Here is a 24696-nt window from a genome sequence, read left to right as displayed (position 1 = left end):
GCTGAAGATGTAAAGACTGCTGATACGGACCGTAATATCAAAAAGCAATTACCATTTTTTGAGTCATTAATTTGGACTCTGTTAAAAATTCGATTGCTGTAAATTCACAATTTAGAAGTTATTTCCATTCTTCACCCAACTTTTAAAATCAATTCCAACATAATTTGAAAAGTAAATTAATATTTTGAAGGCAAATTTCTCTGAATTGTTTTGGCCTCTGTATTTGCATTTGAAAATGTTTCTTTAAAACAGACACCTAACAAATGAAAACGTATTTTGCATTTTGTTACAAGGGATTAAGACCACTGGTTCTGGATACATGACGCTGAATTTCAACTTTTACATAAAGACATTTACAATGAACTACAGAAACAACAACTCAAAATGGAGAACGTACAAAGGGATTCTGAGCAATGAAGAAAAGGTAAGGGAAAGTGGGAGGGGCAGGAAAATACAGAGCAATAATGTGCATGCTGCTTTGACACTGAAGGCTAAGCTTTCACTGTCAAGAAAGATTAGGAGTTTCAGACTTGTCTAGACTCGGGTTGTCTTCACCTGGGTAATTTATGGCCACGGAGCAGATAGCGAGCTTGTCTTAACAAGGAAATTATCCAGGGCTTGCTGAAGTTGTGGGACGCACACAGGGATGCATGTGTATGTCTGTATCGTCCTCTTAAAAGAATGGTGTAATTAAAGCTGTACAACAGGCTCTTTGGGCAAGACTTAGCTCAGCTCAGCGCTTGCCCACGCTGGGAACACTGTACCAGCGCAGAAGCGTTGGTTGGTATGGCATCAGCAAAGCTGACATTCAGCTTCAGATCCACCAGGATGGTCAACCCACCCCCCCCACACACATGCAAAACAACCGACTTGGGTAAAAGCACAGTGCTGCTGGTGGAGCTGTGCCTGTGGACCAAGCTTCTGCTCAGACTGTGTTATGGTCACCAGGGCTCTCTGTCCCTTGCTGGCAGCACTCTGCTGACACAAGTGGGTACAGACTACTTCTGTTAGGAACTGAGGTAGGTGAATGTCAAATAGATGCTCTTACACCAAAATATATATCCACACAACAGTTTTCGTGGGCTTCTAGTGACTTTAGCAATGAACAGATAAAAGCAGTGCAACTAGTTCCTGCAGACAAAGGATGTGCTGCACAGGTTTGTCTGACAACTTTTTTCCCTGAAAACCTCATGTTTCCTTTCAAACACAAAACCATGAAACAAAACAAAAGCCCCCCTCCCTGCCCCACAGGGTTCAAAGTCAGACCTTCACTCACCTTTTCTGAAAGAGCTCAGCATGCCTCACAATATGGCTCTACCTGGTCCTCAGTCCTGATGGCAGTTGAAAAAGCTTGGTGGAGCTGTAGAGAGATTTCCTACCAGCTCTGATTTTCTCAGCTTGTGTGGCAGGAATTTCACTGTGCAACATTAGCAGTTTAATATTTTTAAAATGTTAAACTAAGGGGGCATTGGCCCAAAAAGTGACAAAACAGCCTGGCAGTGGCTGGGCTGTGGAGGTTAGCTATTGAAAATCTGCAGGTTTGCAGTTTTCTACAATGACTTGTCATATACAAATGATCGTATGAAAGTGTTATATATGATCTTTGTTTTAGCTAAAGCACATGACAAAACCTGTCCCTTCAGGACCCCATCTGGCCTAGCATTTTATCTAAGATATGCTGAGTTCACTTCCCTATCTCATCAGGCTTTTTAGTTTTCCTCGATCATGCTGAAGCATCTCCAAGAACTAATTTTGCAAGGGCTACTGTTCTGCACATGGGCTGTGCTGATTCTAGGGAATACTGTGTAAGTGCAGGGAAAAGGAGACACAAATGCATAGTTAACAGTCACTCTTCAAGCTTGATACAGTAAAATGACCATTTTACTAAAATATCTAGAAATATTTCACTTAATTTTTTCCTTTTTACAATTTTATCTGCTGTTGCCCAAGTAAGGGTGCTGCAGTACTATTAAACTAAAAATGATAGCATTATACCACCATATACTAACTAGAAATTACACAGAAGTGAAAGAGAGTGATAATCTTTCTTCTCTGAGCTAACAGAAAAACATCGTCTGTCAGAACTAATAAAGACTATTTCTTTCCAGAACTCTCAATTCAAAATGTTCAGATTATCGATATAGTTTTAGGATAACGAAAACCTTTGAAGTTTGATGTCAGGAGCACTTTGAACAGAAAGACTTAAACCAGAGCAAATAATGTGTTTATGTTTTGTTGCAGATATTCCAAGGCAACTCCAATGCTGGTGACGTAGTACGCAACAACTTCATCCCTCCAATAGTGGCCCGTTATGTGCGAATTATCCCTCAAACTTGGAACCAAAGAATAGCATTGAAGCTCGAGCTCATGGGTTGTCGAATTATGCAAGGTATGGGGTAAGCAGAGCTCCCCAGGCTCCTATGGTGCCTCCAAAGCTCCCTGTGCTCCCACAGTGCCACTGATGTACTCTTCTCTTTTGCAGCTAATAGCTCATTTACGCATTCAATGTGGCAGAAACCAAGCCAGAGCACAGAAGCCTCCCTTGGAAAAGAGGACAGGACTGTTACAGAGCCTATCCCGTCAGAAGAAACTAACTTGGGTAACAGGACCCAGTACTGCATTTTCTCTAGGATGCATCATATCTTCAGCCTAGCCTGCCTGAACTTTAAACCTTGTCACAAATCAGAACTTTTATTTTCCCTTCAGACTTTATTAAAGGTTAATGACAGAAAGAAGAGGGAGAAGCATAGGGTTTTTTTGTCTTAAGGCATGAAAAAAAACATACTGATGTGTGAAACAGCAAGCTTTGGATTCCCTGACGTGGTTTATTTGCTGTACTTGATAGGTGGTTCAAGGGACTATATTGAGCACTCATCAGCCATTTTGTGAAGGAGCCCTTCCTCACTCTCTTTCTGTATTTTGAACTTTTAATACATAAGGCAGTGGTCTCACAAAAAATGTTACCTTCTCCCTACACAACCATGACTCCTCCCAGAGCAGGTCCCTAGCTTTAAGCAGCATTGTGCACGGCTGTGTAATTAAATACTTTCCTGTAATGCCTGTGCTCATGGGGACTCAGAAAACCTTAATTTAGAAACTTCATCCTTTAATGTTGTGGTGCTAGCTTCTCGGATTTTAAAAAGCAAAGAAACAAAATTTGTTGCTGTTTGGTGGACCCATAGCCAGGCAGGAATTACCAGACCCACTACACCAAACACTGCTACCCATTAGGTAGCTGATAATTGTAGAAAGAAGCAATCACTGTAAGAAAAAAAGCTCTTCTAAAAGTGCATTGCTCTGACTAAGAGCAAGCTCAGTTCACTGGTGCAGCGGTATGAGTAGATTGTATCCATGTTCACTGAATATGAAATCTACTGAGATTTCATCCGCTAAATTGTAAATACCCTGTGGACATGTGTACTACCTTATTCTCACAGCCTGGTAAGTGTCTGTAGGAATAGCGGGAGGCACACTCCTGACACAAGAGCCATCCCACTGCTAATTCTCAAATCCCTGCTCTAAACCATGTTGTGTTAGAATTTACCAGAGGCTAAACAGATTTTCCCCTAGCTCCACTCCAGGAAATCTTTGAACTATTTTGACTGAAATGTTTCAACCAGTTCAGCACGAGCCAGATACTCAGCATGTAAAATTGCAGCCTCATTTGACAGTTTTATAAGCAACAGAAAACAGAGTGCGTGTAAGTGGCTTTTTAAAAGTTACCTAGCGTGTAATAAGAAAGAACTGCTCTTCGTAAGGACGCATGTAGATGTTAAGTCAGGTGTCATCCTTGACAAATTATGTTTAACTCTTCATCTCAACAACTGTTCCACTTAGGTACATGGCAACCAAGTATGGCTGAGGAGTGGTCTTGCAGTTTTCTAGTTTTACATTTTCATGCTCTCTTGCATGGAGTGTTCCTGCAAGATTACCTGCCTTTTGCTGTATTCTCTGTAGTAAAAGTTAGCAGCTTAAGAGTAATTTGCCTTTTAAACTTTTATCCTTTTTTTTTTTTTTCCTCATGCAGGCTTAAAGCTTACAGCTATAATTGTGCCTGTCCTCATCGTGCTGTGTCTGTTCCTGTTCTCTGGAATTTGTATCTGTGCAGCCCTGCGCAAGTAAGATACTGGCTTTTGTCATAGGAGACATTTGTGGCTACTTAGCTAGTACATCCAACTACATGCCCTCTTTCCAGACCCTGTTTACCAAGGAGCTGGAAATCCTATTCTGCAGTCTTCCTTTTAAGAACTCATGTCATGTGTCTGTAAATTGTACTTCTTTTTGTACATCTCCCCTAGTCAGACAAAAATGAAGGTAAAGCAGGTCAGAACCGCATACCCCAATTTACTGGTCAGTGTAACCAGTAACTGTTCTCTTCAGCCTACGATCACCCACAAATACGAAAGTGTAAAGCAGTCTAAGACAGATTGGTTTCCACACCAAAGCCAAGTAAAAATTCAGTGAAGGGAAGATTTGAGCTATGTATCTGGATGATTTTATTTCCCTCCTGTTGTGTTTCTGCTTCCCAGTCCCTTAAGTTAGAGCACTTAATCTAGCAGGCTGAAAGCAGAGCCCAGCTATAAGGAGTTGCACACATATGCTTGTAAGCAGCTAAACCCAAGCCACTTCATTTCACAAGCCAGAGGACTGGAAGAAGCACTGCTAACTGTGATTCCTGCTAGATGTCCATTCATATGAACCTCCACTTACATGTAGAGCCAGGAAGTGCTTCTGTGAGCAGATGGGGATTTGAAGTATAAGCAATGCCTTCGTGAAGTTGCTTCATCACTAGCAGTACCCAGCTCTGCCCTGGACTCCCAGTAAATCCATAAACTAACCAAAGAATTCAGAAGAGTAGACCCAAAACACAACCTGGAGTGACACATATAGAACATGGACACATCAAATTGATGAGTGCCAGACACAAGAAATGTGAACACCGGCACTCACAACTTGCATATAGATGGGGAAAAACAAAATGTCAAAGCAGTGGTCTGCATGCCTTACGTCTTAGCAAACACCAACCTCCAGGAACTCAGTGAAGCATTGTCCTCAGCGGTGAAACACAAAGGCACTCTCTGATGGCGCTGAGGCATGAAGCTGAAATGCTGTGAGTGCCCATGTTTATAAATGCTTTCCTCTCCTCACAGGCGAGAAGCCAAGGGACTTTCTTATGGATTATCCAGTGCTCAGAAATCAGGTTAGTGGAGAATCGTGCACTGTGTCCTGTCTTGTCCATTGGGACAATGGGAAGGGGTTTATGCAACTAAGCATGAAATGCTTATGAAATAGTATCCATGTTTCCTTGTTCAAATTCACCTTTTCATATGAGGGAAATGGCAAACAGTAGTCCCACTTGTGTCATCCTAGCACGGTGCCCTGAGAAACAATATAATTTGGTTTCTATGACAGAAAGGCAATTAGCAAAAGATCTATTATACAGAGTGCATGAATTAGCATCTAAGAGTGCTCCCAGGTGCCCTTCCTTTCCTTCCCTCCTCCAAAATACCTATTTTGCAGAAAATTGCTGCTTTCCTTTTCTTTTCCCCACAGCAGAGGGGATTGCCTTTCTCCAAGAAAGCAAGAGCTAATAATATTTTATGGCTTTAATATTTCCATCTCACTGCCCTCCCTGGTTGGGACTGTATTTATAAAGCCTAACAATACTGAATTGTACTTCATGTGTAAAATCTGAATAGGGGATTGGCTTGAGGACTCTGCTTTAGGTGATGCTTGCAAAACCCCAGTGAAGTATAGCCTTTGTCTTGCTCAATAACGCTTTCTAGAGCACAGAGTTCTGTCACCTTGGAAGTTGGGGGTTAGCTGTTGTTCGTGGCCAGCCAGCTTTGTAGAGGAATAGCTTTCTGAATCTGCTTTCCATAAAAAAAGAAAACCACTAAGCAATTCACATCTCTCTTGACAAGTGCCTCGCAGTAGCTCAGCTCCAAAATTTCATCCCTCAGCAGGTGCTGACGTCAGTGAAAGGAATGCTGTTACCCACTGCAGCTCACCCTCATTAGAAAATTAATTTGTACTTAACATCATATTTGCTAATATGATTTTTCAAGGTCACATCATAATCCTTTCTCACTTGCTAATGAGGACAAATCCCAAGAAATTGGAGATAGCCTCTTACCCAGTCAGTTCATTTGTTGCAAGTGTGCTTCATAAATCAAGCTCCTAAGCCCTTGTGGACCAGGCTTGGGACTTGGAAAGCTGGGAGCCAAACCCACCTCTCCACAGACCTCCTGCCGCAGGCTCCAGGCAAGTGCTTGACACTGTGGATTTTTGATTTACTGTCTCACAAGGATGTTGCGAGAACAAATTAATCGCTGAGTGCAGGTGCTCAGGTATCAAGGAAAATGGAAGCTAGTTACTGGATAAAGAAAAAAAGGAATTTTTAAGCATTCTTTTTGCCACATAAGCAATGGCAAAACATTCAACTTGTTTTAAAGCTGGTATTTTACTGATATACTTCGTTAAGGCATCAGTGCAGGCACCTACAGAGTTTCAGCCCTTCTTGCCGAGAAAATCCTCTGTAAAGTTTTGTTTTCACTTGGAAATCCCAGTTGATGATTCATTCTCTCCCTTTCAATTTTGGGGTCTTTTTTTTATTATTATTATTTTTTCTTTCAAAAGGCCCATTTTAATCTTGCTTTTTAACTACTTTTATATATTGACAGCAATGAGTACACCAAAAATTAAATTTTCTGAGAAGTCTTCTGAGCCTTTAACTTGCTGATAAAACTTCTGGTTTTGTTTCTTTATCATAGGTTGTTGGAAACAAATCAAGCAGCCCTTCACCAGGCATCAGTCAACTGAATTTACCATCAGCTATAATAATGAGAAGGAGACACCACAAAAACTAGATCTGGTCACCAGTGACATGGCAGGTAACAACTGCTCGCCTGTGATACACTCAGTTTGCTCTGGATGCAGAGCAGGTAACAGGGGGAGGGACAGGCCAGCAATACTACAAGCTCCAGCTCTCATGCAAGTTGAGGCCCAGGAAAAGATTTATCTGTACTCATCCCAGACATATAGTGAAGCAGCTAAATAAATTAGGGGGAAAACCCACTATTTGGGAAATGTTTATCTCCGGAGTTAGAATCATAGAATCATAGAATAGTTGTGGTTGGAAAGGACCTTAAGATCATCTAGTTCCAACCCCCCTGCCATGAGCAGGGACACCACACACTAAACTATGTCACCCAAGGCTCTGTCCAGCCTGGCCTTAAACGCCTCCAGGGTTGGAGCATTCACAACTTCCTTGGGCAACTTATTCCAGTGCCTCACCACCCTCACTGTGAAGAACTTCTTCCTTAGATCTAACCTAAACTTCCCCTGTTTAAGTTTAAAGCCATTACCCCTTGTCCTACCACTACGGTCCCTAACGAAGAGTCCCTCCCCAGCATCCTTGTAGGCCCCCTTCAGATACTGGAAGGCTGCTGTGAGGTCTCCACACAGCCTTCTCTTCTCCAGGCTGAACAGCCCCAACTTTCTCAGCCTGTCTTCATACGGGAGGTGCTCCAGTCCTCTTATCATCCTCGTGGAGTTGTTGGGAAAGATTTCATGACTCTAATATAGTTACAGATGAAGTTAACAGTGGAAGGCATTCAGGCATGGGTGCAGTGCAAGAATGTGCCTAGGATAGGATAGTTTGTTTCTGCAGACTAATTTTTGTGTTTCAATTTAAACAAAAATGTCTCTGGAAAGTGAACAACATATAATGCCCTTTTCCACTGGACAAATACAACGATTACTTAGCTGGTTTGTGGTGGGACTTCATGCCCAGCTGGAAGTTGTGCTGAGATCGCTGTGCAGCCTTCCTGGTGTCTGCACTATTTTGGAGACGAGGCCCCCTGTAGTGGCAGCAAGTAGATGAAGGAGAAAGAAAGAAAAAAACACCACAGTGCTGCTCTCCTGTGCTCCCTTGGCTCCAGATCACTGTTTGTATAGAACAAACCCTCACATTGTTACTATTTGCATCCCAAAGGGATGACTTCTTTAATTCATCCTCTTAGCACATCTTATCCCTGCCTAGTTTAGTCTGTCTGGAAAGGCTAGTGAGACCAGCCGTTTCATGGGATCAGTGATTAGCAATCTTCCAGAAAGATTAATTTGCTGTTTCCAGCCTCCAGACCTTAGAAATTCCTTAGAATTCCTCCAATGCATTTGGCAGAGAAATACATTTGAAAAACAAGTGGATGGTTACTGTAATTCCATATGGTGCTACCCTTGATATCTGTCAAAAGACAGTTTCAATCCTTTGCAGAGACTTCCAATACAAATGCACAAAGACCTATAAAGCAGTTTTGTTTCATGAAGGAAAGGGAGTGAATAAAGGTTGCTCACAAATCACTATTACTTGGCTCCCTTGGCCATGCCTGGGAAGCCTCTGCTTTCTCCACCCTCCCGTCCTGCCATGTTTGTGGGAAGTCTTAACTGCCAGCCTAGCCAGGCAGCTCCCCAGACTTAGCATTTCACCTACAGTCTCCTTTAAAATAAGAAACATGAAATTAAGATGTGAACGCAGCCCAGAAATTTGCCATTTAATTAATTGCAGAGAGCACGCAACTTGCATATAGATTAACATGCTGCATGAAATCCCCTCCCATCAAATCCCTGGCTGCCTGCTGGTTCCCGAAGTGGAGATGCTCCAGCCTGAGAGAGGGAGATTGCTGGGGATGGTGACAACGACGCCAGGAAGAGCTGCACCACTTACTTAGTGAAATATCATAACACCTTCACCCTACATGCTGAAGTTTGGGATGTAGCCAGGAACTGCCAAAAAGATTCACAGGACATATGGGATCGAATTCAACGCTCATGTCAGATGAGCCACGATGCCAGCACAGAAACTGAGCTAAGTTCTTCACGCCTGCATCAAAACATGATACTTTAGCAGTGTCACTTACTAGAGCTGTTCAGGCCACCGTATGTATCTGTAAGAGATTGTCACTAGCACCAAAGCAAGAAAGTTAGAACAGTGAATTTCCTCATAATGGTTATGGCTGGATTTTTTGAAAACCCTTTTAGTCCAGATCTCCTCCTTACACAGCAGCCTGGCGTCTGCCTTGACTAAAGGTGCAAACACACGCTTCTTGAGGCTGTATTTCCACCATCCTGCTCCTTGCTCCTGCTTGTGCCATTGCCCATCCCCTGCTCTGTTCCCCTTGACCGGGGTGATCCCAGTTCCTCTGGCAGCACCAGTCCCACTTCTCCTCCCACAGCTCATCCCCCTTGTGTGCCCGCAGCAGTGCAGAGCTGGCTTAGTGTGTTTCACACTTTCCTTGACTCTCTTGGCTGCTGTTCCACCTAACTTCATCCTTCCTGTCAGTCATCTACTGCAAGATGCCTTTTAAATAAAGCCAGCACTTGGTTGGGCTTGTTCAGAATCCTCTGGGCATTCTAATTATTTAAAAAAGTGGAACGCTTGCTTTGGAGGACTTCTCATTTGTGGATCTTCAGGCGATGTCCTTTTGTCCAGTTTGTTGCTAACATTTTGTTGACTTCTCTCTTTTTTTAGGCTTTTGAGTATACTCCAGAAATGATGTCAATTTATTTGGGTGGGTAGGTGGGGAAAGGGAGGGAGGGAGTAAGAAAAGGGGTGGGAGATTGGAGCTCCTCTGTGAAAGAGCTTCTGCCATGTTCTGCAGTGCTCGCTTGCTGATGAGGGTTACAGGACCAGCACTTAATCACCATGTGTTTGATGATACAATCACTGAGTCATTTTTCAATATAAAATACATATCTATGCATAAGTATTGTATACATAAAATAACCAATCTATGCCTTATTGAGCAGTTCATGCTTCCTTTTAGATTATCAGCAGCCTCTCATGATCGGGACTGGGACGGTGACACGGAAAGGATCTACTTTTCGACCCATGGACACCAAAGATGAGGGAAGAAGGGGGAGTTCAGAGTTCGAAAATCACTACCACTGTCCACACAGAGCTAACCGGCATGAATATGCTCTGCCGCTGACTAGCCAAGAGCCCGAATATGCCACCCCCATCATAGAGAGGCACATTACAAGAGAGAATAACTTCCCTTCTGAAAACGGCTACAACATACCTGTCACTTCATCTCAGATACACTCCCTCTCTGCTGGCAGCTTCTCTAGTTCGTGTAAGACCGAAACCATGAACGGAGACTATCAGACACCCCAGAGTGTCATAAACTACGACAAACCCAAAGTTAACGGTGTTCTGACCTCCGTGAGCTACAGCACAGACTACCAGAAACCTCAGCCCAGTGCCCTCGGGAGCGAGGGTTACTCGACGCCCAGAGACTGCCTAAAACCAATAAGCCAGACAGCAATGACAGCTCTCTTGTGATCTGCTGAGCAGGAGAGACACGGCACGCAGGAACGTCACTGCACAGCTTTCTGAAGCGAAAACAGCGTTTGGAAGGACTCTGCTGCGGGAGGCAGAAGGCAAACAAGCCCCTGTGTACATAATATTGCAGTCTTGCTGGGTTCTGACATCTGAAGCAAGCATATGCTGTTTATCACTGTTTATAGCAAGAGAGATGTTATCAGTGAAGACTGTACATCTTATTTTCTGTAACTGATCTCAGTGCTCCACTTGCAATGTGTGCAATTTGTACATAGCTTTTATTTAAGGAGAATTTCTTAAGTTTCCTTTTCACCTGGGAGACTGAAAGAACTGCAGAAATACCTATTTAAGAAAAACAGGCCTCCTTCTCCGTCTTTGTTTTACCTGCTGTTGGCAGCTGTAAATGGTGTATCTTATGGTTGTGGTGATTCATCTCCTTTCCTATAACTGAAGATAGTGCATCACTGTAGTTCTTACTGGGAGGGTAAAAGAAGTAAAACTACTTAAAGCATAATGTGCACAAGAGAAGGCAGCTGAGCAATTAAATTCTGTGCTCAAACCCACCTTCCTGGCTGCTTTTTTAGCAGCAATTCTTCCATTTGATCTGTCTTATGACCCGAGCCCATCTAACTTGTTCATGATAGAAACAGGTAGAAAGGCTGAAACCAGTTTTGGGTTCAAACCAAGGTGATCACTTTGCAATAGAAAAAACAAGCAAATAACAAACCAAACACCTGTCAATCTGGGGTCTGGGGTTTTTTATTCCTGGAAGTGTGTGTGGAACCAAAATTTGAATTTGCAGCTGGGAATTAAATCCTGTTCAAGTCCTAGCTGATGCTTTTGCTGCTAAACTATAAGGAAATTTGTTCCTTGTCACAAAGCAGCAAACTTCCTGAACTCTTCATTGCTCCAGTAGGTAATTTTCTGTCTTAGAAATTTCTATTTGAAATATTATGACTAAGTAAAACATGACGTGTGTGTGTGGCTTGCTGTTGCAGTTAAATCTGCAAGACAGAAGTTCAGCACAGTTGTTTTAAAATAGTTTTTCTTTTGCAGCTAATGTTACCCTTAATTCTGGTTTTGGACAAACTTGAAAAAGCATGGGAATGGGTGCAATGTATCACACAGTAGCTGGCTTCTCTTTCAGCAGAGGCATCATTGAAGCAAAACAGCTTCTGGTAGCAACTGGGACTGTTGGCTGACCTTCTACCTGCAGTGCTTGGAGCATCACTTTGGATTCAAAAGCTTGCCCTAAAATGTCAAGAAGCGATATACTTCTTGAAAAGAAGAATGGTGCTACAGTTAAAGCACAAGGTTGTGAAATGAGACTAGTAAAACCTGAGCTCTTCGAAAGTTGCTATCTGAAGGCCCTCCATTTCCTTGCATGTAAATGGGGGATAATTTGCAAAGGATGCAGCAAGGATTTGTGGTCCGTTCTCAGTGTGCTTTCAGATCGTTGGGTGGAAAGTGCTGCCAGAGTACAGACTAGTTACAGTGGTACTACTCACAAATATTGCCAAGTCCAGCCATATCTGACCTTAAGGCAAGCGCTTAGTGGGTTCTTTCCCATATGCTTGTTTTGTGGCCATTCCCTCATGTTGCCACACCATGCATGCGATTCCCGTGCAAAGAAGAAAAGAGTCAAGGTAACCTCGTCACCTTCCTGTGTTTGCTGTCAATGCAGTTTCTGTGAAATGTCTGAAACACCTCAGGTCCTGAAGTGAAACAGCAGCAGCCTGTTTGTTAGACTGAGCTGGGCGGTGTTGTTTACCTTCTGTTGTTTACATGTCTGTGTAAATAAAGAACACTGGTATTTGTAAATCAGTCACACAAGCCTGCTACTTAACTCGTGCACTTGATCATCTCTGCGCACCCACTCTCGTCACATATCCCGCAGGGTGAGAAAGAAGTGTTCCTTACGCCCTGCAAAAGTGCCAGTTGCGCTGCTGTAATTCACAGTCCCAGTGTGACAGGCTAAAAAAAGATCCTTACAGTGCCCCATTTAGCCTGACTCTTCTGTCCATAAGCTGTAAAGAAGCAGCAACCACAAACAACACTGCTGCTGGATGCATATAATTGAGGAAAGGATGAGGATGCCCTCCTGATGAGCCTGAAACCAGTACTCCACCCACACTGCGAATTAGCCTGGCTTGTCACTTGACAAACAAGCCAGACTCACTAACCAGGGCTACTCCGCACCTAATGAGGAACCTAGGTAATGCAGCAGTGCAACAGGACCAGCCACAGATGACACTGCTTGTATTACAATAAACCTTTTGCATGCCTCTGCCGCAGCAGCATGCTACAAGCGTCAAAAGGGTTCTTGGTAGCATGTGCCCATTTCTGCCACCGTTTAAACCCATCTTAACACAGCTGGTTTAGCCTAATGAAAAGTTGGATCTCAATTTGCACCTTGCCTTCATCTCCACTCCCCTCAAAAACCCCTGCAAAACAATGGCTTGAAATGAATCCCCAACCATCTCCATCCTCCCTGTGTCACAGTGGCTTGGTGCTGACAGGTACGGAGGCAGCACAGCAGCTCTGTAGTTGCTCACAGCTCGCCATGGTCACTGTCATGTTGCTTCACAGTTCACTTCTGAGTGACTGCTGAGGGTAGTTAGTACAAAAAAAAAAGCCTTGGGCTTTTCCACCTCGCGCTGGGAAATAGGGAATTTTTAGTGACCCTAGCAGCAGATATGCGAGGGAACTTCCTACCTGTGCACTCTCTCTATCCTAATGGTGGTGGAGATACTAAATTTTAAATAGTGTAAATAATACACTAAAAATGGTGGTGTAGGAAGGAATGGGGACTGCCTAAATCTTCCCAGTGGTAGTACTCATCCTTTGAATGTCTTCTTGCATACTGGTACATCAAACTCCAGCCTGTCTACATCAGCCTGTTCTCACCTTCAAAACCAGTCACAGGTGTAACACAGGCAGCCTTATGAAACAACACAGACTTCAAAATCTTCCTTCCACAGCGAAGGTTGAAGTATGAACCATTTTGAGACATTTACACACTTAGAAGGGTTGCATTAGCTCTGGGTTTCTTTCAAATATCTCTAGAGATTGTGTGAGAGAGAGTCTGACCCTCTGGTCAACGGAGACATTCAATAGCTTTCCCGTACCAACCTTCTTTCCTGAGCAGGCACTCCCAGTAGGCCAGAACACGAAGACTAAGCCAGAGTTCACAAGAAGGTTAAATATTAGCTGATCACAGCACCAAGGGCCTGCCTGTCCCAGCTGCAGCTGATGGCAAGCCTCTGACTTTGCCAGGAACAGGGTCACACACCATAACTGCCCATGTCTCTGACTGACCAAGGGAATGGAAGAAGGCAGCCCTTGAGGTAAGAAAGTGTAAAAGATGATGTATGCTACCTACAGCTGAAAACAATGACAGCTTAGCACGCATTCCCAGCTGGTGCTTGTATTTAAAAAACAAACAAAACCCAAAAAACCCAATGACAACAAAAGTTCCTGAAACACCACAGCAAAAATACAAATGTTCTTTGCTCTCAGTGGCTTAGGCTGGTAAATAGATTGTGAATTCTTATTCTTCTGTGAAGTACCTTTACAGCACTCAATATAAATACAATACAAAAGGGTTTTTTTTTCTTATCAAGTGTATCTAAAGAGTATTTCCATATTTCTTCTAGTCGCTAGAGTTTTAACATCAGATATTAAACCCTACCTTAGTACCTACCAGAATCTTTGCATCCAACAGGCAACAGATTAAACTTAGTCCTGACTTGCAGACTGGAACTAGGATTTCCCAGCTCACTGAATGTCCTACTCAGTCACTCATAGCATCACCTGCTTTCTTTTACCATCTTTCTCTGGATCAAGCACTTGGCTTCACCTCCCTCTCCTGACACCATCCATGGGCTGGGTTGACTCAGCTCAGCAGCCCACTAGCTACAGCAGTCTCTGCATATATGGGGGAAGGCAGAAAAAGCACTGAGGCCAACTGGCATCCCCTGCACCTGATGAGTAGTGTAATCACTGAGCTAACATGGCAGCAGTCACAGCAGCATCTCTAGCACCTGCAAGCTTTTAAATGAGGGATCCTTGCTTCAGTATTTAAAAAAACCCATGAGGTTGGATTCCAACCTTTGGAAGCAAGGTGTGAATCACATGGCTTGTCTGCATTACTAGTGTGGCTATAACCAGGAAGACTGAGTTTTTAACACAGATTTTCTTCGGATTTTTCCTACCGCCTGCCATTTGGTGGTTTTTCACTCAGTGGACAGGTTTTAGTGGAGCACCATTTGAGGCACGAAATATTGCCTACACAGGATGGGACTGTCAGGCTGTAGGTCCTGTTACAGAAGCAGACACTAAACTGTGTTTACCCATTTGGTGGATCGCTATCATTAAAACATGTATGATTTGGTTTCCATGGTCCTGAAGACTCCTATCCCATGCAGACACATGGCAAGGACTATTACACCTTCCGCAGCACCACTCCATCATCGCCAGACTCTGTGGACACATTACCAGAAGCTGAGCTGCTCCAGGACTCATCTCCATTGCACTGCAGGAAAATAGTCTTGTGGCCACACAGAAAATTGCAGAAGGCACCAGAGGCCTTCCAGGGCTCAGGTGATCTAACCTGCATCTGCAACACAGACCAAACCAGGTGACCAGTATCAGTAACTGGTAGAGCCCATGTCTCTGACCTACAGTCACTGGTGAATGGGAGAAGTGTTAAGTGAAACCCCCAATCAGCTCTCTTGCAACATCCCCAGTAAGCCCCAATTTTGTGTCCATTTAATACAGGTGGCAATCATCTGACATGAGGACTCACTCAATTGCTATTTCTGAGGCATCTAAAAACCACAGCAGGGAAGCACCATTGCCACAACAAATTACTCTGTTTACACTATGTTACTCTAACATCCTTTGACCTGAAATCAGTAGTGTTGCATTTCAGCAACACCTTCAAAAATGTGCATATAAATTCACCACTGAGGTAGTTAATAAAAATTAAATGAAGTGCAATTATTTGTCTATGTCCTGCCTTTTACCAGTAATTTTTCTCTAGGGCGTTCTAGTTTAGTTCAGGAGGGCAACTGACAAAAAGCAAAAAGAGTTCTGTGACACCTAAGAAAGGAGTTAGTGGTCTCACAGCAGCCCTGCTCACCCTCTTCTCCAGAATCAGGTTAGCTTTGCTCAGCAAGTGGATGTCTGAAGGGCCCCCTAACCTGTAATAAGCCGGGACCCAAGGAATGACAAGGTTGTGTTGCTGAATTTCTTTTCTCTTTATTATTTTCCATAATAAACATTTTATACTGCCTTTTTTTTTTTTCCCCCAATGTCAGCTGTGATGCAAGCTTGTACTGACCTCCAGCCTCCGCTGCGATAGCACAGCATGGGGTAAATGGAAGCAGAATTTATCATTTCATTTGAAATTTGCCAGTATTGTTGATACCTAAACTGAAAATCACCCTGCTATAGCTGCGTGTGGTTAACAAGGCTAACCACATTATGAAGCAGCAGCAGCAATGCCTATAGATTATTAAAGATGAAATAAGTTTCTAGGAACATGATTATTTAAAGGGAAGTTGCCATTTCTGCACAATCACTTTCAAACTTAAAATAGAAACCTCTCCTGAGGGTTTCTTTTTTTGAAGCCCCCAGTACAGTCCTACCATCTATAAAGGACACACAAGACAGGGTCAGATAGAGTATTTCAAAACCAGATAAAGTATTTTAAAACTAGATAAAGACAAGAGGGAAGACATCCTTAGTTGGGGAAAACCATGTTATCCATGATAAGGAGGACGCCTAGCATCTGACTTTCCGTGCTATCTCACTGTATAGTCTAGACATGTGAATTTGGAGACTTTTCCATTCAAACTTAACCGATTTGTTTAGGCTTGGCCTCACACAGTGCATCTCTAACTCCTGAAAAATATTTGCCATCTACAGAATGCAGAGGTTATTCAGTAACCTCTTGTCCTGGGCTGAGTTAATTCATTATTTACCCAGACACTCGCAACACATCAACTGAGCTGCCATGTGACATCCAAAAGATTATCATCTCATTTATTTTTATACATTTACATGCATTAAAAAGAGAAATCCAGGAAGAAGACAACTTGATTAGGTTAAAGCATAACATAATCTTTTCAGCATAGCAAAAAACATAAGCTAACATATATGACATAGTACTGTTACTAAGGCTTTTGTGTCCTGATAAACCACCCTGAACTGACCTCAGAAATCTGTAATTTTGACAACACAAAATTTTTAACAGACCCTACTGGAAAAGCTCCTTTAATGATCTGCATTATCTGCTCACCTGAAGAGGAACAGTATCCCTGAATACCCAGCATTTCCTCCTCCAAGTCCAACCTACTAAAATGAGTGAGAAAACTTACAACATAACTAATTATTCAAAACCTGTGATGTTCTCTCAGCCAGATCAGGTGACAATAGACAATATTAGACTTTAAAAACACATATATGTTGCCTACTAGGAGGTAGGCAAAAAAGTAATGCCAAAATTCTAGGCTTAAAAGAAACACCAAGAACAATTTAATACATACAGTACAGAAACACACATCAATGGCTGAAGCCTGACCCATGACAGGGAGCTTATCAGAAGTCCTTCTCCATGAGAAGTGGCAGATAGCAGAGAGGATGGTGATGCTTGTCATAAAAGAAGGGGACAAACGACCGCAGAGAGACAGTAAGTTGCATTACCCACCACCCAGCCTCTGGTCTGAACAATATAATGCCTTGAGCATGTATTAGGAACTATAGCTTTGGCAAACATATTTTACACATCTTAATTTCTGTGACCCAGGCAACCATTTCACAGATGGGCAAACTGAGACGGAGATGCTGCCACTTGTCTAGGGGTGTAAGCAACAAATCAAGCCCACCCCAAAATGTAAAGGCCTCTGAAAACACCAATCGCAAACATAAAAAGTCCTCTGTTGTGCAGGGAGAGAAGACGGGGTGATAAAGACTAAGAGGAGCTAGCAGACCTCACTTGAACAGGCAGCTTTTCACATCTATGGCTAAGCTTTTTATCCTTAAGTGACACCATCTGTTCTAACAGACAGTTTTATAAAATTTGAATAAGGTGACCTGGATAAAGCATGCTTGTTACATGGAAATGTTGGAGTCATATGTGGACATGGAAAGATTGTGGACAGCTCATGCAACTTCTCTTCCACAGATATCCAACCACATTCAGAATCTCATCATAAAAGGCAGCACAAGTCTTTTTTGACACTCCACAACCACCCATTTGGTAACAATGCTGCAGTAACTTATCTTACAAATGCCTGGCAGATGGCATTCATACAAGATACCCCTTTAGGGTATTTCATTTATATAGGTAACTTTTTGACTGATGAAGTCACACTCCACATCCCTCCTCCCCTATCTATAGTACAATCACATCACAGTACAAGGACCAGCACCAGGGACGCAAATATTTTATGACACAGAACATTTTGCTAACAAGTTCATTGATCACTGGGTTAACAACAACAAACAAGGTCTGGAGACTGCACTATCATTTGGTGGTCACTGAAAACCAACAGCAGTAAAGATAATGCTGGGTCAGTGTGAACTGGCCTTCCTCTTTCCTCCAACCAAGAAGCTTCTGTCCAAAACTAGACTAGAACAAAACATAATCTCTCATCGCCACAGTTTGACATGACCATGGACAGTCTCTGTTCCAGCAAAGATCCCAGGAATGCAAACAGGCTGACTGTGTACCATGATTGAATACCACTGGCAAAGTGCAGGCAGGAGCGTTTACTAGCCTACCCAATATCTGGTTTCGTGTTTTATCAATGCATTCAGTCCCTTCTTTTGGAAAGGCTTAATCCACCCACTGAGATAAAAATTTTCACTGCTTGGATGTAAGCTTGTAAGAGCAAAGTGCTCATTTTTAAAGTAACTGATGGCAATATTTTTTAACAAGTCATGAATCCAGAGCTATATGAAATCATAAGTGTCTCTGTGTGTGCATGTGTGCTTGTACATACGCTACATTGATACAGAGGACAATTTTTACCATAACATGTATCACTTGCTACAGGATGTGAACTAGACTGGATGTTTGTTATCTTAAGAATACATGTTACTAGAAAAGATCTAACGAATAAAGTTTCCCTATTTTTTAAATTAATAAACCACCAACATCCAAGCCGCAAAACAATAGGTTCTAGTTCGACTCCTTAATGCTAAAGATTTGAAGGAAGCTGCTGCCCCCTTTCGGCACTAAATACAAATGCAAACACTTAGCATCAAAAACTAGGGTTCTGATTACAAAGAGCAATTATTAAATAATAGACAAGTTTTGGTGTTGAAAATAGCATAAAACTGAGATAGTCCGAGATACACTTGCCTATTTGACCAGATCACGCAAGAAAACCACATTAACTTACTAAGACATAGCGGTCTGAATACATAGAAGTGCCCTGTCTTTCATTTTAAAATAAAATCAGCTTCAAAGTTAGTACTTCAAAGTTAGTAGGATGTGACCTCATCTAGAATAACCACTTCAGGAGCACAACAGATCTGAGAAATTTCTGCTAGCTCTCTGAATTGTCTTATGACATCCCACATCTGTTGTAAATCAGCCTGGACCGTCACACTGGACAACAAGTAAGATCAAATAAATAGGAAGCTGTTCAGTAACACTCACTGGACAGCTGTACAAAAATTCCCACTTATCTTATATAAAAAGTCCATTCCTTAGTTCCAAGCCTAAAGCTGCCAACCAACACTCAGCAGCTGAGTTCACCCATTGCAGAGTTTAAGTCATAGCACCCCTTGGGAATTCCTTCCCACAAACCATAAATAGCCATGTAAATTACGAATTAAACCAAGAGGAACTGATGCCTTTGCGGACATAACCCAAAGACTCTTATCCTATAAGAGGATCGGCATGGGCAACCCACAGCAGCCTTCTTCCCCTACCTTTAGCCAAGAAAGGGTCAACAGTGGCAAACTCACTATGGGTTATTCCAACAGGGAACACCTCATTTCTACACCGGGAGGTGAACAGGGACACCCCTTCATGTTCGAAGGAAAAGCATTCAGGACAAGGACATTCCCAGCAACATAAGGCCAGTGGATTGAATGCAGAGCTGCTCCAGTTCAGCAGCATGATTGTTAATGCTTCCATTCCCCTAAAGAAATTGGTGGCAAACATAAACACTGGACAACAAGAAGTAAAGTACCATTTAAAAAAAAAAAATACCATGCCAATCTGGTTTATTCCACTTTACAGAAGTAATATTTGTGCAAATATTTAGACAATAGGAAAATGAAGATTTAATCAGCAGGATTTACAGAGATTTGCAAATCTATCTGTTAAGAACTTGAAGACTTGCAATTCAACCGAAGTTACCAGATGCCTCCCAAGCACCCCCGACTTCCAGCAGTACAGGCAATCCAAACATGCCTGTGAATGCCTGTACTCTCACTTTGCTTGGTTTTTATATTTTCCTCACCTCCTGTTCGAGACCCAGCATTGCAAAGGCAGCAGAGAGCTGGTGGTCCCACAGCTGACAGAAGGGAAGCTGGGGAAATGGCTCAGGCTGCAGCTCAGAGGAACAGTGCTTTTGCATTTCAAAAAGGAGATTTACAGAAATAGAGTGCAAAAAACATAACAAGGGAAACAGGATCATTACCTCCAGTAGAACGTTACAAAGAAAAAACAGCACAATTTTAACCAGTTTTCCAGGATCCTTATTCAGGGATCAATGCCCTTCTAACATACCTGTCACAGGGGACTGGAAGAGCACATTCCTGCAGAACCTTCAAAACACTGGCAGCTCCAATGCTTCCCCTCCATACAGGTGGGAGAAACAAGTCCTGGCACACTGAGCAGGAGGCTGACAAAGACACCAAACAATTATGATGGCTGATAGAACTTAACACTTGTAAAGCGTGTGGAAAATTTACTCAAGCAGCTTCGATTTTCCCCTACAAAGGGAAAACCCTTGAAAAATACCACTTGGCCTTACTCAGCTCAGAAGCCCCATTTGTCCCCTGCACAGGACAGGTGAGGTGTCAGGAGCAGATACCAAAGTACATCTGCGGCAGGGATACACCAGGCAAACACAGGTAAGGCAAGTCTACTCTGAAACAGGAGAAGCAACAACTGACCTGTTGAGAAAAGAATAACTAAAGAAGTTGAGTATTTTTCTTCAAAGTCAGTTCGCCACTTCTCAACTCCCAGGTTCCCTTCCAACTGTGAAACTTCTGAAGAATTGGAAATCACGTTGTATTGGAAAAGACACACTCTGGACAAAAGACAAGCTCAAAATATTTTAGGTAATTTTCTTTTCACGTCATTGAGCTGATGTTTTAACCAGCAAAAATGGACTCCTTACACATAACCTAGGTAAGGATGTGTTCCTCTTTTCTATGACGTGTAAATTATGGAAAAAAATGCACTGACTATCGGTGGCCGTGGTCTCTGAGAGCAGCCACCAAGGTCCTTCATTTGGGTACTGGGACACAGAGATTTTGACTTACCTTCCTTGACCCCAGCTGACATAAAGAAATGTTTTCTTTTCTCCTCTTTCCATCTATTTTCATCTTCATTCATAGCTGCCTCTAATCCTCTGCTTGTTTTGTGACAGCTCAAGTGTAAGTTTTCTCTCCTTTCCCTCTTCCTTCCATCTGCTGAAGTCACCCATGTCTAAACCCTTCTAAAAATTTTAGAGCTAAAAAATAAGTACTTGCAGTTCTAGCCCTCACCAAGTGTGTACCATACATCTTTTCATCCGGCATGAATCAGCCTTGTCTATTGAGACAGCCCTACCCTTACACTCCTACTTACACATTCTCAATAAACCCTTAAGTACTGCCATAACTATACTACTACCACAGTTACCATACCATTACCTTTCATTTGAGCTCTCTATTCATCCAGATGAACCTGATGCTTTAGGGCAAGATGACCACTCAAGTGTAGGTGAGAGATTAGGGTTTTTTAAAATGTAATTTGAAACATAAAACACTTAATCTGAATGAAAAGACTTTAATATCAGGACTAAAAATTCTAAGTTAAGGGCTTTTGTAACTCAGTTGGAAAATTCAGAATATACTTATTATTCCTAATGCACGGAAAACAAACAAACAAAAGATGGGGAAAAAAGGCAGTTTCCACAATTTTACCTAGACTTAAGCCTTTGACAGGTCTGGGTCTTTATAGCTCTTCTTAGCCAAAGGTTTCACAATATATCTGGTATTATTATACAGCCAGATATTGCAAATACTTCCTTCTTTTTCTTTTACTGAAAAACACCCATCAGAAAATGCATCTCACTGGGACATGTCGTAGAACCTGATCTTTTCAAAAACTTAATCTGCTATTAGCCATTGCCAACCAACAGTGGATTAGTGTCAAAATTCATGTTACATAGTTTCTGTTTTCCCTCCTGTTAGCTTTTTAGCCAGGTGTGGACTACACGCTTTACAGAAAACAAACAGGGCTGGGCATCTGTATTTTATATATAAAACCAGAAGAAAATTAAATACCAGTCTGAATTAGGTGCAGAAATCTCTGCAATGAAGAAGAGTATATTTATTTACAGGCTAATAAAAAATATATTATATTCAGCTCAACGAGATGTATACATTTGTTGCAAAATTTTCTGACTGCTACAGAAACAAGAGTAATCTGTGATGCAATAATGTTTGGACAGATACAATAAATACCTCAATTTTGTTTGATACAACTGTGGATTAATATATATATTGAGACAGATACAAACCCTCTTCCCTGCCAAGAATACAATTCTACAAAGGAAATACTACATACAGCCTTTGATCAGAGTTAAATTTATTGCCATAAAGCACTTTCCTTAACTTACATGCTTTTAATTAACATTGGTCCTAGATGCCAACAAACACTGTCCACCTTTAGCTTAAAATACAATCGTCTTACTGAAGATTTTTATAATAGGCAAGAAATTATCTACTAAAAAAAAAAAACCAACAAAACCCAAAGAATTTGCAAAATTCTCTTAGAAATATTATTTTAAGTAAAAAATATATATACACACACAAGTAAACCGTTTTACACTTCAAAAAATAAAAACAAAGTCTGAGTACTGACTTTCCTCAGAAATTCTTCCAACTCCAATTCATTCAACCCCTGGGAATCAGCAGGCCTGAGTCTTCCAGTTACTGACAAAGGGGGAAATACTCATTTGTCTATTGAATCTAGAAATCCCAATTTGCAAAACTTTTCTCAGTTTAAATAGTAATCTTTAAGCATCTCAGTATGTCTACAACAAACCAGGATCTTAAATCTGGTAAGAGCATGGAGTTCATGGAGACAGATTGTAGTGTCTGAACAAAATCCTCCCATTAAGGGCTTTCTAAACAAAGGTTATAAAAACTGCAGGGAAGGAGATCTGGTGATAATTTACTGCTACCTGATTTATCTACTCCTAGTCATTCTCCTCAGCAAGTGTTCCTTCTGTTGATCTCATATATAGGTTAAATATAGGCAAGGTAAGAGCAGAGACAGGGTCCAGTAACTTTCATAAAATGAAGAAAAGAGCATAGCATGATGAGAAACTGATGGACAAGGAATGTTACAAAAATAACTCTAGAAACATTCTCCCACTTCAGGCTAAAACTGATTAAAAGTATTAAGTGGAAAATAAGGTGTGCCAAAAAGAAAGGTAGAACCAATAAATTAAAAATTTCACCTTTCCCTCAAATAAAGGGAAACTGTACAGGCAAATTTAGTGCCAGACTAGTTGGACAAGTCTCATTTCTTACAGCTGCAGGAAGATTTCATACAGCCGTGACTTTCAAAGACAAGACTACTTGGCTTTGAACTACCCTTTCTGACAGAGAGGACACTGAGTGTTCCATGGCACACACAGTTTCAGAGTGCACTCTGCTTGAGTAACTGTGGGAAAAACACAAATCTGGATGCAGAGCTATGGCAGTGGATTCAACTGCTAACACTCAGCCAATGTGTCCTCAAGTTTCTGAAGCTTCAGAAAAAGAAACATGCCTGAGGACTTGTTTCTTCTTCACACAGCTTTATTTTTAAATACTAGTTTCTATTTGGTGAAAACTGTACAGCTTTGACTATTTTAAAAACCTTCAACAGTATGCTGTATGACATAGACTATTATAAAAAATGAACCAAATAATGTTATTCCACTGAGTAAGTGGAATTCATGCGCGCACACATACACACAAAACGATCATGTAAATAGCAAAGTTAAGGGATTTATAAATAGCAAAATCTTTGAATAAAGTATATACATTTTTTTTTCAGCTTTTTCTATAAACATATATATAGTGCTCCTAGGAGAGATAAGTAACTGTGTTCTACATCACAATTTAGAACATAAGATTAGTTGATGTTACTCTAAAGGCCTCTGAGGTTTTCTTCTTATGTGTGTACATCCTACACAGTAACACTTACAAAGATGTCTTTTCACATTAGTTCCTCTCTCAATGCACAAAATCTTATCTTTTCACATCGCAGTTCAACAGCCTGCAGAATAGCGAACAGGAGAGCTGGCACTGCATGCTGAAATAATAAATGTGATTACAATGCAGATCTTGCACATAGAGAGTGCTGCACTTCACCAAAAGATCTACAAATGGAGTATGAGAAACTGGTCAACCAAACCATCCTCAGCATTCTCATTTGCAGCCACGCTGAGGGCCTTTAGATGTACACCGATTAAAAGCTATTTTAAGATACACTGCTCTTACAAAAGAAGTCACACTTTGTTTCAACAGTAAGACAATTATAGGTTAATATGACTGCTGTAACGTAACACAGATAGGGCCAGACACCAATTGATTCTGAGCACCTCCTGTAAAGTACTGTGCACTCAACTTTCAGTTCTTTAAAGATTATTTTAATGTGAAATGAGTATGTTCAGTACCCATCAAAAGCACTCAGCATGTCATAAGGTCAGGCTAACGATGACCAACTCAAACCACTCTGCATTAGCAGTAACCATATTTTGGTATGCTAATGAATGCTAAATTGATGATGCTCAGAAAAAAAAAAATAAAAAAAATACCAAAAGGGCCCACATAATTGTGAGCATCTCAAAACAAATTTTGCTTTTAAAATCCCATAATATTCTCTTTAAATGCTTTCAGAGCAAGTTTCAAATGGAACAACTGGCAGTAAATTCATTAAAACAATGCCAAAAATCTCACTCATAAAATGATCGTGGGCTGAAGGATGATGATCAGCAGGTACTCCACTGTCCCATTTGGGTTTTGATGGTCTTTGCTCAAGTAAAAGCTCTGGTTTTTACTGTTCTGAGGAAAAAAAATTAAAAAAAAAAAAAAAAATATCTTACTTTTAAAAGTTAAGTTTA

At 41.5% G+C, this 24696-nt stretch overlaps 1 protein-coding gene across 1 annotated transcript in view; it reads left to right on the top strand.

The window, feature by feature from the left end:
* Positions 1-10342, top strand: part of DCBLD1 (discoidin, CUB and LCCL domain containing 1) — a 36850-nt gene extending 26508 nt beyond the window's left edge. The window contains exons 9-15 of the mRNA XM_010021596.1: positions 294-424; positions 2242-2389; positions 2483-2599; positions 4028-4118; positions 5151-5200; positions 6774-6893; positions 9825-10342. Of these exons, the coding sequence (XP_010019898.1) occupies positions 294-424; positions 2242-2389; positions 2483-2599; positions 4028-4118; positions 5151-5200; positions 6774-6893; positions 9825-10342 (1175 nt within the window). The remainder of the gene's footprint in view (positions 1-293; positions 425-2241; positions 2390-2482; positions 2600-4027; positions 4119-5150; positions 5201-6773; positions 6894-9824) is intronic.
* The last annotated feature ends 14354 nt before the right edge of the window (positions 10343-24696 follow it).

Source organism: Nestor notabilis, unplaced genomic scaffold (genome assembly GCF_000696875.1).
Source record: "Nestor notabilis isolate BGI_N333 unplaced genomic scaffold, ASM69687v1 scaffold29069, whole genome shotgun sequence".
NCBI classification, from domain to species: Eukaryota; Metazoa; Chordata; class Aves; order Psittaciformes; family Psittacidae; genus Nestor; species Nestor notabilis.
Note: the sequence above shows the minus strand (reverse complement) of the source record. Positions and strands in the feature narration are given on the sequence as shown.